The sequence below is a fragment of the Diplotaxodon limnothrissa genome, linkage group LG23 (genome assembly GCF_057381915.1).
Source record: "Diplotaxodon limnothrissa isolate DT_005_m linkage group LG23, D_limnothrissa_male_GT1.1, whole genome shotgun sequence".
Lineage (NCBI taxonomy): Eukaryota > Metazoa > Chordata > Actinopteri > Cichliformes > Cichlidae > Diplotaxodon > Diplotaxodon limnothrissa.
In genome coordinates, this window is record NC_140617.1 from 5,798,759 (window position 1) to 5,812,390 (window position 13,632).

At 40.0% G+C, this 13,632-nt stretch overlaps 1 protein-coding gene across 1 annotated transcript in view; it reads left to right on the forward strand.

Annotated features, from left to right (window-relative positions):
- The window catches only part of ncanb (neurocan b), a 140,506-nt gene that overhangs the window by 21,184 nt on the left and 105,690 nt on the right, over window positions 1–13,632 (forward strand). Inside the window, exons 6-8 of the mRNA XM_085347851.1 lie at window positions 2,538–2,665; window positions 9,813–10,106; window positions 11,045–11,914. Of these exons, the coding sequence (XP_085203977.1) occupies window positions 2,538–2,665; window positions 9,813–10,106; window positions 11,045–11,914 (1,292 nt within the window). The remainder of the gene's footprint in view (window positions 1–2,537; window positions 2,666–9,812; window positions 10,107–11,044; window positions 11,915–13,632) is intronic.

The window sequence follows — 13,632 nt, forward strand, 5'->3', positions numbered from 1 at the left end:
GAAGTCTTGTTCTGTATGTCTGTAAATTTTCTCCCCAACAAACACAACAATGTCGACAAAACGTCGTCACCTGCAGGTGTCTTTGGTTTCATTCTACAATACTGGACTTATTTTTCTACAAGGTTTGAACTTTGAGTGTTAAACAAGAGAGAAAAGTGTGAAATGTTCATCCCTGTCTGAGAAAAGTGTATAAAGTGTGTAGTGAGGGCTTTTACAGCCTTAAAACATCTATAATAATTGGCTAATTTGCAGATTTCACCTATCGCGGGTTATTTTTAGAACGTAACTCCCGTGAAAAACAAGGGACCACTGTAATGGGAAATGGCATGGGTTCATGCATAGTTTCATAACATGTGTAAGAATTGGTACCCTCAATTTATTTGAATTGTTTTCTGCTAATCCAATTGAGAAAACCTGGGGTAAATTTTAAAAGGTCATTAATGATAGCTGAAATGAAAAAACAGTGGTGAGCAGTTAGGCAGGACGCTATGGGATAATGATCTAATAGTGCCAAAAATCACAATCACTTTCTGTAAGCTCTGTCTTTTCACTTTCATAAGGCTTTGTCTGAAGTTCATCTATGTCACTTGATTGGTGCTTTTCATTGGCTGTGACTTAAGAACGCACATGAGTTATTTAAAAAATCCCAACAACATTTGACTGAAGGTATTTTTGGGGATGACTGGAAGAGGTCTTCAAAACATCCATTACTTTGGTGATTTTGTATGGTGGAAATTGACCTTGTAACATGCTTTGAACGCTTTGCTTGATCCTTTTTGAATCCTCATTTATGTGGTTTAAAGATATATGCACAAAATTACTTTCAGCAAGCCCAACCCCATTGGTTGGGATTGCTATGCTCGAGGTGTAGTCATGAGGTTTGGTGAAAAATATCAGTCAGTGTGCCAAATTTCAAGTTTTAGAGAATCTGTGAGGAAACTGTCTTCGGTTACAGGCAACACATTATTTATCCTATAGACACTGACTGACTCATAGATTGCAGCTGAACTTGACTTTTAAATAAGTTATCTATCTAGTTCTCATACTAACACGGTTTGCTGAAGAGAGTTATCGTATAAAACCTCTTTCAAGCAGTAGATAAGACTAATATTTGTGATTGCTTTCCTCACTATCAAACATTATAACAAAAGACAATCTCTAAATAATACGTCTACAAAAACACAAGTTAATGAACTATCTATAAGTATAAAGTATCAAAGTTTGAAAGTCATTGTGATATTTTGGGGGTTTTCATAGACTTGATACTGTGCAACATAATTGGACCTAATAGCTTGTTTGTACACTGGAAAGGCAGTTTAACTACATCAGCCCCCTCTGAGCTGCCTGTCAGCCATGTACTTCAGCTTGCCACTTTCTGTTAAATCCCTTTTTACATTACCAGTCAGAGCCTGCCTCTCCACATTGTTTTCCATATCAGCATTTTAATTTCAAATTGCCGTTGCTCCACTTGGCAAGCACACTGACTGTTGTCTGCCTGACAGTTTTTCACAGACTTCCTGCGGCACGACTTCCTTGCCTTTTTCTTTCTCGCCTTCCATCCCGCACTCCTGTTGTTTTCACTCGGGAGCTACCTAATTGGTCTAGATCCAGGAGGCTCTGACTGCACATCAGCCAGGAGGAAAGTGTCCAATTAATACTTGGTGAAAAAATATAGACATCAACCGCCATTTCATCAGACACCAAGCAAAAAGAAAGTAGCTGCGGCCTGAGACACTAAAAGATTTTGTTCTCTTCTTATATCACAAGCATGTCTGTCTTCTTCATGTATATTTGATTGCGCATCTTTTCCAAGTGCTTCATAAAGTCCCTGTATGCCCAGCATAATCTTTTCAATCAGCCTCTTTGTTTGCACTGTGGTGCTGCAGGAAACAATGTTCTTGTGGAATAATTGCTCAGTTGGAGCCTAAATATAGATTGTTGATGTTGTTTTTTTCTTTTTAGCCCCACAGGCATGCCAAGCCACCACACAAATTCCTGATTCTTTTAACCTCTTCTTGACTTTCTATCTCTCTTTCTTTCTCTTTCTAAAAGCTCGAGCATTGACAGTCTTATACTGCTAGAGCACTAAATGCATTTTCAAATGATTTAAAATGAAACGATTTGGTTGTGAAACTCACACCGAGGGCAGAACAATTAAAACAAACAAGATAGTGTATCCATTGAAGTGCTTGCCAATTATTTTCCCGCGGTTGTTGTCGCATATTGTGAATGTTACTATATTTCTTGCTTCCAACCAGATTCAAGAGAGGACATCTCTGTGTTTATTTTTCATTAGTATTTGGGAAATATATTTTGGTCAACTCTGAGAGGAAGATATGTTTAAACTTATTGTATTTCAGGGCAGGCAATGATAAAAGTGTACCTTTTATCTTATTTTGTATGCGTGTGAACACAGACTCATCCCAGGGGAGCCAAGTCTCTGGCTGCTTTTTTCATGGCCAGGCTATATTAATCTCACTCTCTTTTCTTCTCTCACTCTCTCTGTCATTGTCCCTATCTCTTGGGTTCCTCTGCAGGTATCCCATCCAGTCACCACGGCCAGGTTGCTATGGGGATTGTGAGGACTCACCTGGAGTTCGTAACTACGGCAATAGGTCCCCTGATGAGCTGTTTGATGTCTACTGTTTTGCTAAGCGTCTTCAAGGTAGGAGTCAGGAGCTTCTACCATAAATTTGAGTTTAGTCATGCATGGGTCCACTAAGCCGAGGGTTCGCAGTGCCAGAAGGCTGTGACCAGGCCTTAATACTCTGTTAGCACAGTGTAGAGAAGAGCAGTGGGAGAGGAAAGGGAGGAGAGTTTGTTCAACTGAGGGAGATGCAGAGGCCTGAAGGCAGAAGCTAAGTGGGTCAGTAGTGTTATCATAAAAGTTTGCTCTGATTTGCAGCGCCACAAGAAGAGGTGGCACTGGGCACATCTTATGTGTCCAAAATCTTATTTACCCCATCCCCAATTGCTGCATGTTGTAAACGCAATAGCTTACACAATAAAACTGGGAAATCTATAGATTTGGTGTCATGCTTATTCCATTTTTATCGTTTTAATCTTTATTGTGAGATTTTTACAAGGATGTAATAAAGATGTCATGGACTGTGTGTCAAAGATCGGCTGTGTGGGAGTCGAAGGTGGACTGCAATAGAAAAAGCAAAACAACCTTAATCCTGTCTTGCAAAATGTAAACAACGCCTAAAAACAGGGCCATAAAATACAAATAAAAGACAACAAGGAACAAAGGAACGCAAAGCAATGAGGGACGACGTGGCAAACAACAAGGCGACTCAGACGACATATACTCACATGATAACAAGGTGGAGAGGTAACGGGTGAGAACACAGCTGAGGATAACTTAACATAATGACTCAGAAGGAATAAAAAAATAAAAATGGGAACAAAACAGAGACTAAACAAGCCATGAAAACACAAGGGAGGCAGGAACACACAGGAACTCAGTGACTTAAATACCCAACTTGAAGTAAAAGTAAAAACAGAAAATATAAATATAAAGAAACCGACCAGGAAATGCTATTACAAGAAAAATGTCAAAACAAATGATTCTCAAAGCCAAAAGAATAATATTATACAGAAAACTCAGAACCCTGACAGCACACTTATAACTGCAAAAAGGTAGCGGAAAGCTCTCTTTACACATTAGAGACTTAATATAGATTTACTTTGCAAGTTAGGGGGCATATCCTGATTTCATAAAGTGTTGCTCCACCTTTAAGTTGTTCTCCAAGTTGGCTGACTTTTTGCCTATAGCCTAAATCTGTTAGCGTCACATCATATAAAATATATAACAATTGAATGCATGTTTGAAGCATTTTTACAGAGTATTCTGTTCAATGCCAGTTAGCTGGAAGCATTGCAAGACAGATGGAGACAGAGTTGGTTTTCATACATCAAAATCAATGGTTGTTGGCTAGAAATTGGAGGCCTGCTTTGGTTTTCTCTCGCAAATGTCCATAAATCTTGAATGATAGATCTGACAACTATGTCAGTGTTTACTGCATCACCTCAAAGCCTGACGATTATAGCAAGAGTAGCTGGTAGGCTGCACCTTATAAAGCTGCTACTGTGCAAAATGAAAGTCCTCCAAATCTACAAGAACTTCAAACCATTTTTAAGGATTAGAGAAGAAAGATGGCCACGTGATCAAGCTATTTAAACGTTATTTAAAGAAAACATTTGTACTTACATCTTGAAATCAAATATTGCAGTGATGAAACATTTTCTGTCATTGTCTGACTTTTTCTTTTTGACTGAATGACAGAAAAATCAGACGGCCGTCCATCATTTTTGACAGATTAGAAGAATGGCCTGTATTTGTATAGCAAATAATTCATATGCAATAGTGACAAGAACAGTGCTCACAGCATTGGTGACTTCTCTTTTTCTAAACATAACATCAAACATTATACAGAAATATCCTCCCTCAATTTCTTTGGGTGCATCTGTGACCACTGCAGGTCATAGATGGATTCTGTTGCACCCTGATACAGAAGAAACGCATGTGGTCTCATGTAAAAACAGTATTGCTGACCTCTGATCGCCTCCCTGGGGGCAGCGTTTCTAGACTCGTCCATCCCACCCATCCATTCTCTTCAGCTATAATAGAGCAAGAGGCGGGGTGCACCCTGGACAGGTCGCCAATCTTCAATATATGAGGTTATGATGAGGGTTATTATATGATTACTGACAGTGGCCCCATCAGTTATCTTACTTTATCAAGCGAGCATCCTGTTTTCGTCACATTTGGTTGTTTAATAACAATGGTTGGAGTATTTTAGTGTCACTTTGAGTAAAAACTTATGTGCTTCTTGTGGTGTTGACATGAGGAGTGATCCCAAGGTCTGTGAAACTGTCTGTCCTTTCCTGATAAATGCATGTTCTCTACTCTGTATTAAACAGTGACTGAGTTGTTTCTTTATTATCTTTTTATTGAATATATTTCTTTATCAGGATAAATTAAAATTAAAATGACTGGTAATAATAGATTATGATGGACATTTTATGACCCTGTCTGTCACAATGACAGATGATGCAACCTCAGCTTGAAAGACATCAAGTCAGCCAGTGACCTTTATGATGCTTATTCCTCTTAAAGAGTCATTGATGTGCTTTGAGATTTGCCTTCTTTCTTCTCAAACGTCTCAGTTACATTTTTAGCCCTCTATTCTTTAATCTCAACATTGGATACACAGTATTTGTTGCCATCTTGATGAGGACTGAGCAGCGGCTAAACACCAGGGGAAATTATGGATATAAATCAATTAAACTAGTTGATAAGTTTTATTGTTTTTAGGTCAAATTAACAAACATATCTAACATTTTGCTCCTCCCGTTTGATTTAATTGGTGACTGAAGCCTCTCCACTCATTACTTATCTTAGATAGATGACAGCTGTGCAAGTGTGCTCAGGCATCACAAGTTCACTACCGCTCATACTACATGACAAGCTCTATGAGTGCAATTTACCGTACGTCCAGTGTATCCTTTGTGTAACGCAGTATATTTAAGCTGTCAGAGCTCTGATTGCTCTCTTGTTGCCACACTGCTATGATAGCCCTTCTTTCAAGTGTTAGTGCTGTTTTTAGAGAATATTAGATCACCTCCAAAAATCCAACTGTAGATTGTAAGTATGTGTTCCTCAAGGGGGAAAGTGATTATCATCTCTCTCTCTCCTCCCTGCTGTGCTGAGCGTGGTGTTTCCTCTAGGGCAGGGGTGCCCAATCCCAGTCCTCGAGAGCTACCGTCCTGCAGCTTTTAGATGCATCCTTGTTCCCACACACCTGAATCAAATGAATGGCTTGTTATCAGGCCTTTGCCAAACATGATGGCATGCTGAAGAGATCAAACCATTTGATTCAGCTGTGTTGGAGTAGGGATGCATCTAAAAGCTGCAGGATAGTAGCTCTCGAGGACCGGGATTGGGCACCCCTGCTCTAGGGGAATGATGGGCTCAGTGCTGAAATGGCAAATATTAACACTGCATATATTCGTCATTCACACCATAATCACGTCTATGCCTGACTGAAATTAAGTGTTTGTCATACTTTAACCTCGTGCAAATTCCAAAGCCCAATTATAATAACCGGCATCCGTTTTTCTAATAATTTTAACACCGCATTCTGACCTGCAACAGGGGTTACTTTATCTAGGTCTCTCAGTATGAGGTGTGCAACTGTCATTAAGCATCATAGTAGTAAGAAAGCCATTCCACTATTTAAAGACAATATTAACACCTAGTATGGGACTGATGTGCTGAGAAGAGAAAATTGTACGACAATCTCTAGACTTTATATCCTGCAGTTAAGAATGTTGTTCAGTGGAATTAACAACCTGATTGAAGTAATCAGCAAATAATTGTCTGCAGTCAAAGCAAAATTCCTGGGTGATACATAGCTGGCGTTTCATTCATTAATAAGAAAACAACAAAAACTAAAAGATGAATTAATAAACTCAGCAACAGACCTTTCTCTACATGTACAAAAGCTCAATGGCGTATCCAGCGGGGTGGCCTGGGGGGGCACAGGCCACCCCCCCAACCAGACTGGCCACCCCAGGTGCCACCCCAAAGGCAAAACAATAAAATTCAATCAAATATCAAATGTCCGATTATGTTTTCACGGTGACGCTCAGATATCCGAGTGTAAGTGAATGCAGCATCGGCTTCTGCGCTATGTGCATCACGTTAGCAAAGGTAGGAGAGCCAAGCACGAAAGACGTCACTGCAGGAAACAATTTTTCGGTGAAAGAAAATGAGGACAGAATAAATGTCCCGGTAAGTAATATTAAGTTTGTTGAGTTTAGTAAACTTCGGCGAAATTAGAATACCAAGGAAAAAATAACACTTAAAGAATTATTGCAGCCGTGGAATATTTCAGACAGTATGCTACAGAGGGCAGCTAACATAAGAGTTATGAGTTATAAGATGTAATCTAAGTCGTAACATTGCTGTATGGAGCTGCAGATTTGGTTGCAGGTTAACATAGCTGGACTGGCCATCGGGCTTATTTGACTTATTTTTTATTTTTTTTGTAACGGCATGAACAATGAGAGGTGGTGGATTGGCCAGATGCAGGTCGATGTGTAGAAATAACTCCGTTGTTTGGTGGTGGCTATGGCGGGGCTTCCACAGAGGCAGCAGGTGGATGAGGGAAGGGGAGGCAGGAGGAGAGACCCGAAGCAGCCACCAGTCCGAGTGTCAGGTGAACTGAACTTCAGGTAAGAAGTCATGACCTGCAGTCTATCTGGGTCAGATATAAACTAAGTTTAGGTGGAGTTTATTTTCGTTGTGCTGACTTTTTACTGTCAGTTGCAATAACTCATACTGCGTTCTAGCCAGCTTGGAGTTTTTATACAGCTGTTCGGTTGCTATGATGTTACTGATAGTGAACTTTATTTTATTCATAAGGTTAGTTAGTAGAGTTGCCAACGGCTCCTTAAAAAAATGGAATGGTCCCTCAATCAGAGAAAATATTACACGTTTCGTAGTGAGCTGAGAAGAGACACAGTTTGTCCCGAACTTCAGCTAGAATGGAAAAAGACACAAAGCTGGATTTATTCTGTCTTTACGCTGCACAGCTGCCTCTTCTCTCATCCTGCCTCTCCTGTTGCTACTTCAATCATGAAACTGATCGATGATCAGCTGATCGGCTTTTCTCTCTTGTTTGTTTATCGCCCACTTTGCGCCAGAAAGACGAAACCAGCAGATGTCGCGCTAAACAACAGCAGCACGTTTAAGCTTGATCGGCTGTTGTTAGAATTTATTTAATATTAATTTCTAGTATCAGCTGATGTTTGCTGGAGCCACAGCTGTAAAGCTGCTGGTCATGATGTCGGTTTGGATATCTGGTGAGAGGGAAACGTGAAGACCACCCACCAGGATCCTTTTTTATGTAGCTGACAGCTGGTAACTGTGCAGGGGCGGGTCTAGCAAAGTTTTGCCAGGGGGCCAGGTAGGGCATTAACAGGGAAAGGGGGCACAAAGAAATACTTTTCTTTCTTATTCTCATTTAAAATATCTAGCTTTTATTAAATAATTATCTAAATCTTACAACCAAAGTTTTTATCTGACGTAAAATGTATAGAAATCATACATATACCAACAAGACTGTACATCACTGTCACAACAGCATTTGTTTTCATTCAAAGTCTTTATGGCTTTAATACCTGGTGGGTCGGTCTGTAGTCAAAATGCCCGATTTTCTGTCCCAGTCCAGCCCTGCAGGTTATACTGGCAGTGTCACCATGCCAGCTGAATGTATTTCATCATCAGCCAGTGTTGTTCTTTATCAATATTACCAAAGTTTACCATAAGGCAGCATAGAAAGTATTTACTTGCTTTCAGGTTTTATTCAAATATTAGTCTTTTCAGTTGTTTCTCCACTTTTTTCCTGTTTCAAAATCAAACACCAGTTTGTGAGAAGATTATCTTCTTTTTTTAACAGGCAGAGAAAGTTTTACATTGGAACTGGCTAATTTGTCAATTGTTTGCTACAAATGTTCGTATTTTAATATTCAAAAATGTTTTTGCCCAAAACATATGTGCAGTATATGTCAGTAAAAATACTATGCAAATATTGCTGTCCTTGAATGCTGAGTAAACACTGACAAAGCACTGATTGTATCTCTTGTACTTTATCAACGCAGTATCTAAAAACTTTGCACCGTAGTGGTTAAAATCTCATTCTAATAAGAGTTAAAAGTGCATTTGGTTATTAGGTTTATAGGATTATTGAATTATGGTTAAGGGTTGGTAGAATTTTTTTTTTTAAACATTATCTGCCAATTAAATCTGCCACCCTTCTCCAAATCTGTGCCCCTACCTGGCCCCCCCAACAAAAATTTTCTAGACACGCCACTGCAAAAGCTCAGCTGGGCTTGATTTGCACAAAAAAATGACAGTATATAGGTCTTTCGCTGATTTGTCAATCTTTTCTAATTTAATCTGCAATCTATAAAAATTAGCACATTTTCAGCACCTTTTAAATGCCTATTTAAGCATCTTCTAACTTTAGTTCTGACAAATAACACCTCATATATCCCCTTTCTGGCTCTTTCCCATTTTATTTTGCTTGGATCTTGACCTTTTTAACTGTTCAGAAAAACTGAAGTGACATTCTTCTTTCTTGACATAAATCTCCTAGATCCTCGTATCAAATGTGTTCTTCTGGTTTCTGCTCCTCATTCTTACTGTCCAACCCTCCAGCTTATATATTTTTCATCACCACACCCTGAGCTGCCAGCGATCATATAAATGCATTTGTGCTATGTTCTTCTTGAGCACTCTCTGTCTTGCCTGTTTTTGAATTTCTTCTTTATCAGCATCAACAGCACCATTCTTCAGCCTCTTTTTTCTTCTTTTCTTTTATTCGCTGTCTGTGTACTTAGATCTTCTTTTTTTAAATGTCTTTGATTTCAAACAATTTCCTTTAGTCAATACTTTGAATTACTGATTTCCTTTTATTATTGCAGGCAACAATAAATGCCTTCTGCTTCCTCACTTCTAGTCTACACCTCTTACTTTTTTTACAGTTCACAAAGGAGAAAGAGAAAATGTCTAGAACTGATTGCCGTTATAGCACCTTAAAAGAAAATACTAATACGGTTCAACCAAGAAGAGACAGACACAAACCCAAATTCATTTAACATCAGTTTGCAATACCAAATGATCCAAGAATCAACCAGCACTCAAAATCCTGCTACTGCCAACCAACAAAACAAAAATTTTCTCGAGGCTGAAGTGCTTTTGCTCTGTAATACAACTCAACGTTTCTTTTTACACCTTCCAGGTGAGGTTTTTCACTCCACAGTGCCAGAGAAGCTGAGCCTTGCCACCGCCTCCACTCACTGCCATTCCCTGGGAGCCCAGCTGGCTACTGTTGGGCAGCTCTTCCTCGCCTGGCAGGCTGGTCTTGACCAGTGTGATCCCGGCTGGCTCGCTGATGGCAGCGTTCGCTATCCCATCAACGTCCCGCGGAAGAACTGCGGCGGAGACGAGCCTGGGGTACGGACTGTCTACAACAACCCGAACCGGACTGGGTTTCCTGACACCGCAGCTCTGTTTGATGCCTACTGCTACCGAGGTACTAAGCCTTCTGCGATAATGAAGGTGATGCAGTTACATTGTGGTAATTGCCATGGTAACGAGCGTTGTATCTGGGGAATTGTTTCCCCTTCTGATTTTTAATTAACATGAGATGTTGGTGTCACACATGAAGGAGTTGTGAAGAGACTGCGACATTTGTTTCCCCTCAATGGATATCAGGGCTTGTATGTTGTGGGTTGCTGCGCTTGCAAGACAGAATGGAAATGTGGATCAAATAAGAGTGAGAGCATGACTAAAGCAAGTCTAGCTGGGGTCTGCAGTGACTGTGTCTGGCCTTGTCCTCTTATCTGCTGACACACGAATAAGTTGGGCTCATCTTCAAACCGAATGAACTATTTTGTTCACTGTTTGTAGCCAACTTCTTCCACCAACACACACAGAATAAGAACTGATATTATGAGAAGACTACAAATTAATATTTAGGTAGGAAAAAAGAAAGAATGACAATTTCATCTTTCACATTGTCAGCCCATGAAAATGTAACTGAAGTGAAACATCTGCATAACCCAGTAATTTTAAAGTAAACAAGAACAGCGTGAGAGCAGAGCAGCAGTGAATCTGTCAAAACAAACAGCTGACAGATGAAGGTTCATAGCACCAACAATGCTGAATGCAGATTTACAAGAATAATGTCTTTCAGATAGCTAAAAGTAGATAAAAATGGTAATGGATTTTGTTTATTAACATAGATATGGTTCGTGTGAATAATATTGTGGATACAGTCACATTTATATATTTGCTGATTTCAAATGGTTGTAATTTTTTGTAGAAAAACAGATCTACTTGTGATATCTATAACACATGTGTGTCCTACTCTGGATTTAATCTTCTTAAAAATAAGGAATGTGAGGTTTTGGGCTGTGTTGTAAGGTAGAAGACAAAACAAGTCAATTGATGTTTGATTGTGTGTTTCAGCCCACCAGCCAGCAGGGGTGCAGGCTGCGGAGCCACAGCCTTTGTATCAGACACCTCACCTGGCAGCAGAGGCCATGTCCTTATTAACCGAAGCCCAGGATAGTGCCTCTATTCCTAAGACTTCCACCTGGACTGGCCTTGTTGACTTAGATGAAGTACGAGTCCCGTCCATTGCTGGAATCAACAACTCATCTGAGATCTCCGAAGAGCATGTGATCACCCACTTAAGGCCTGAGGAGGGTTGGGATGAAACTCAGGATGGACCTGGAACGCCAGAACCCAGCCAGAATGAGTCACACAGCTTAAATAACAGCAAGACTCTGGGCGTTTCTGACCTTGAAACCTTCGAGAAGCATGGAGGCTCTGCCCATGAGGAAGAAGATGGAAGCTACTTTGGATCTGAGACCCCAACATTATCCTCAATTTCTACTTCCACGCCCCAAGTTCAAACCAGTAATAGTATTCTGACTGACTTTGTTAACACTCTTATGAGGCCTTTTAGATACTGGACTCAGAGTGAGAAAGGCGATGATACAGAGAAAACACCCATGGTGCCAGACGAAAAGACAACAAATAACCAAACACAGGGGGAAGCGCCCAGCAGGAACCCAAGTTTTCCAAAACCCAGTGGGAAAAAGGGCAGCATAGATAATGCCATTATGGAGCACAGAAGTGGCACTTTTTCTTTCAGGAGTCCGGTGACTGAGCTGCAGAACTCAGAAGAAGGTCTTTCCAGTGAGGAGAAAGAGGTGATGCCATTGATTCAGTTAGTACCTGCAGTCCAAAGCACAGAGGCAAGTGGTACGAGCAGCCCTCCAGGAGAGAGAACAACGAGCCCCATCGCTGACCACACTCAATCTGCTGTTAAAGGTATGCGTTCAGCTTTTAATTTGTATGTATATTTCTATCTACAATTCAACTTTACCCTTTAAAACAAATAACTACATGTGAAATTGAAACAGAAATGAGCCTAAATTGAAGCTGTTTTGTTTCAAATGGAGGCGGGGTGCATTTGAATATCTCTGGTAAATATAGAATCTGTTTGTGTCATGCCTTTTAAATAGTCTCTGCCTCTCCATTCCACTCTATCTTCTTTCCCCTCGAGTATGCCATAATATATTCCTCCGCAGGGCAATTTGAAGTATCGCTGTAAATTTAATTAAACAGTAATTGCAAACAAACAAAGGGGGCACAGCACATACAGTAATGCAGGGTGTTGGAGTGTTCTGCCTTCATTCTCATATTTATTCAAAAAGCGCTTTGTTTACATTGCAGGCTGTAAGAGTAACAGCTATGCTTACTTTTTTAAACCTATTTGAATGTGATGAAATGTGTTTTTTTTTTTGTCTTTTGTATTTTTGTTTAAAAGAGGACAACTTACAGCCTGTTTTTTTTTTTAGGAAATGGAGCTATATTAGACTATATTAGTGGGAATACCTGTGGCTAATATTATAATATAGAATAATATAGAAACATTTCAAAATCCATCTTTCATAGTGATTAACAAGGATACAAAAAAAATCCAAACATACAAGTCCTAAAATCCTGAGATTTAAAGGAAGACATGAGAATCTGGAGTGCAAAGTCTGATATATAATACTGTGCTAAAGTCTTGAGCCCCTCATTTCTTTTTGCTTTGATTCCAAGGAGCCAGATTTTCTTGTGATTGTTTTAAAGTGGCGTTGGGCTATAGTTCTCTCAGCTGTCTGAAGGTCTTTCAAAGTTTGTCTTTGATCATTGGCCGCTCTTTCACACATTTTCCATCCAGTCCCTGTATGTGGCCATTTTGAAGATAGAGTGCCTCTTTGCTTGTTAAGCCACCTAAGACTGACCTTTGAATCCTTCAAGCATAAAAAGGGGCACCTAACTCAAGGGACGAGCCAGCGTTGTGACAGACAGCTTAGCAAAGAAAATTTTTAAACTGTTTCTTTAGCTAGCCTTATAATAGCAGCCTGTTGTAAAAGCACGTCATTTGTTGCTATTTCTTCTGTTGAATCTACAGAAATGCCAAAAATAACACAGTTTGATCGGCATAAAATAGTGTTTGTGGTACAATAAAGTAATTTTCGAAGAGTTATTAGCCAAAAACAGGCATTTTTAGGATAGTTTGCTGTGTGTCCTTAAACGTTTTGAGGAAACAGGACAAACAGAGGACAAAAGAAGAAATAGCAGGTCTAAAAAAAACTATCTGCAGCAGAAGAGCAGTATCCAGCAAAGACCTGACAGAGGACTTGAGAGAAGCAGCTGGCCCTTCAGTTGATTCATCATCCATTCACTGAAGCCTTGTCGGAAATGGTCTCAATGGAAGTGTAGCTGTCAAGGAGCCATTCTCGGATAGACAACAGCAAGAAAAGCCTGACAACTGCCAAATTACACAAGAGCTGGGCTGAAAATCAATGGCAACAGGCCTGATGGAGTGATGGCTCTAAATGTGAAATTTCTGGTTGAAACCGTGATCAACAAGTGTGGAGCAATTCAGAAGAGAGGCACAACAGTGAGTGTCCACAGCCATCTGTAAGACATGGTGGAGGCTCTGTCATGGTTTGGGGCCACATTTTAGCGAGTGGTGTTGAAAATCTTGTCAAAAT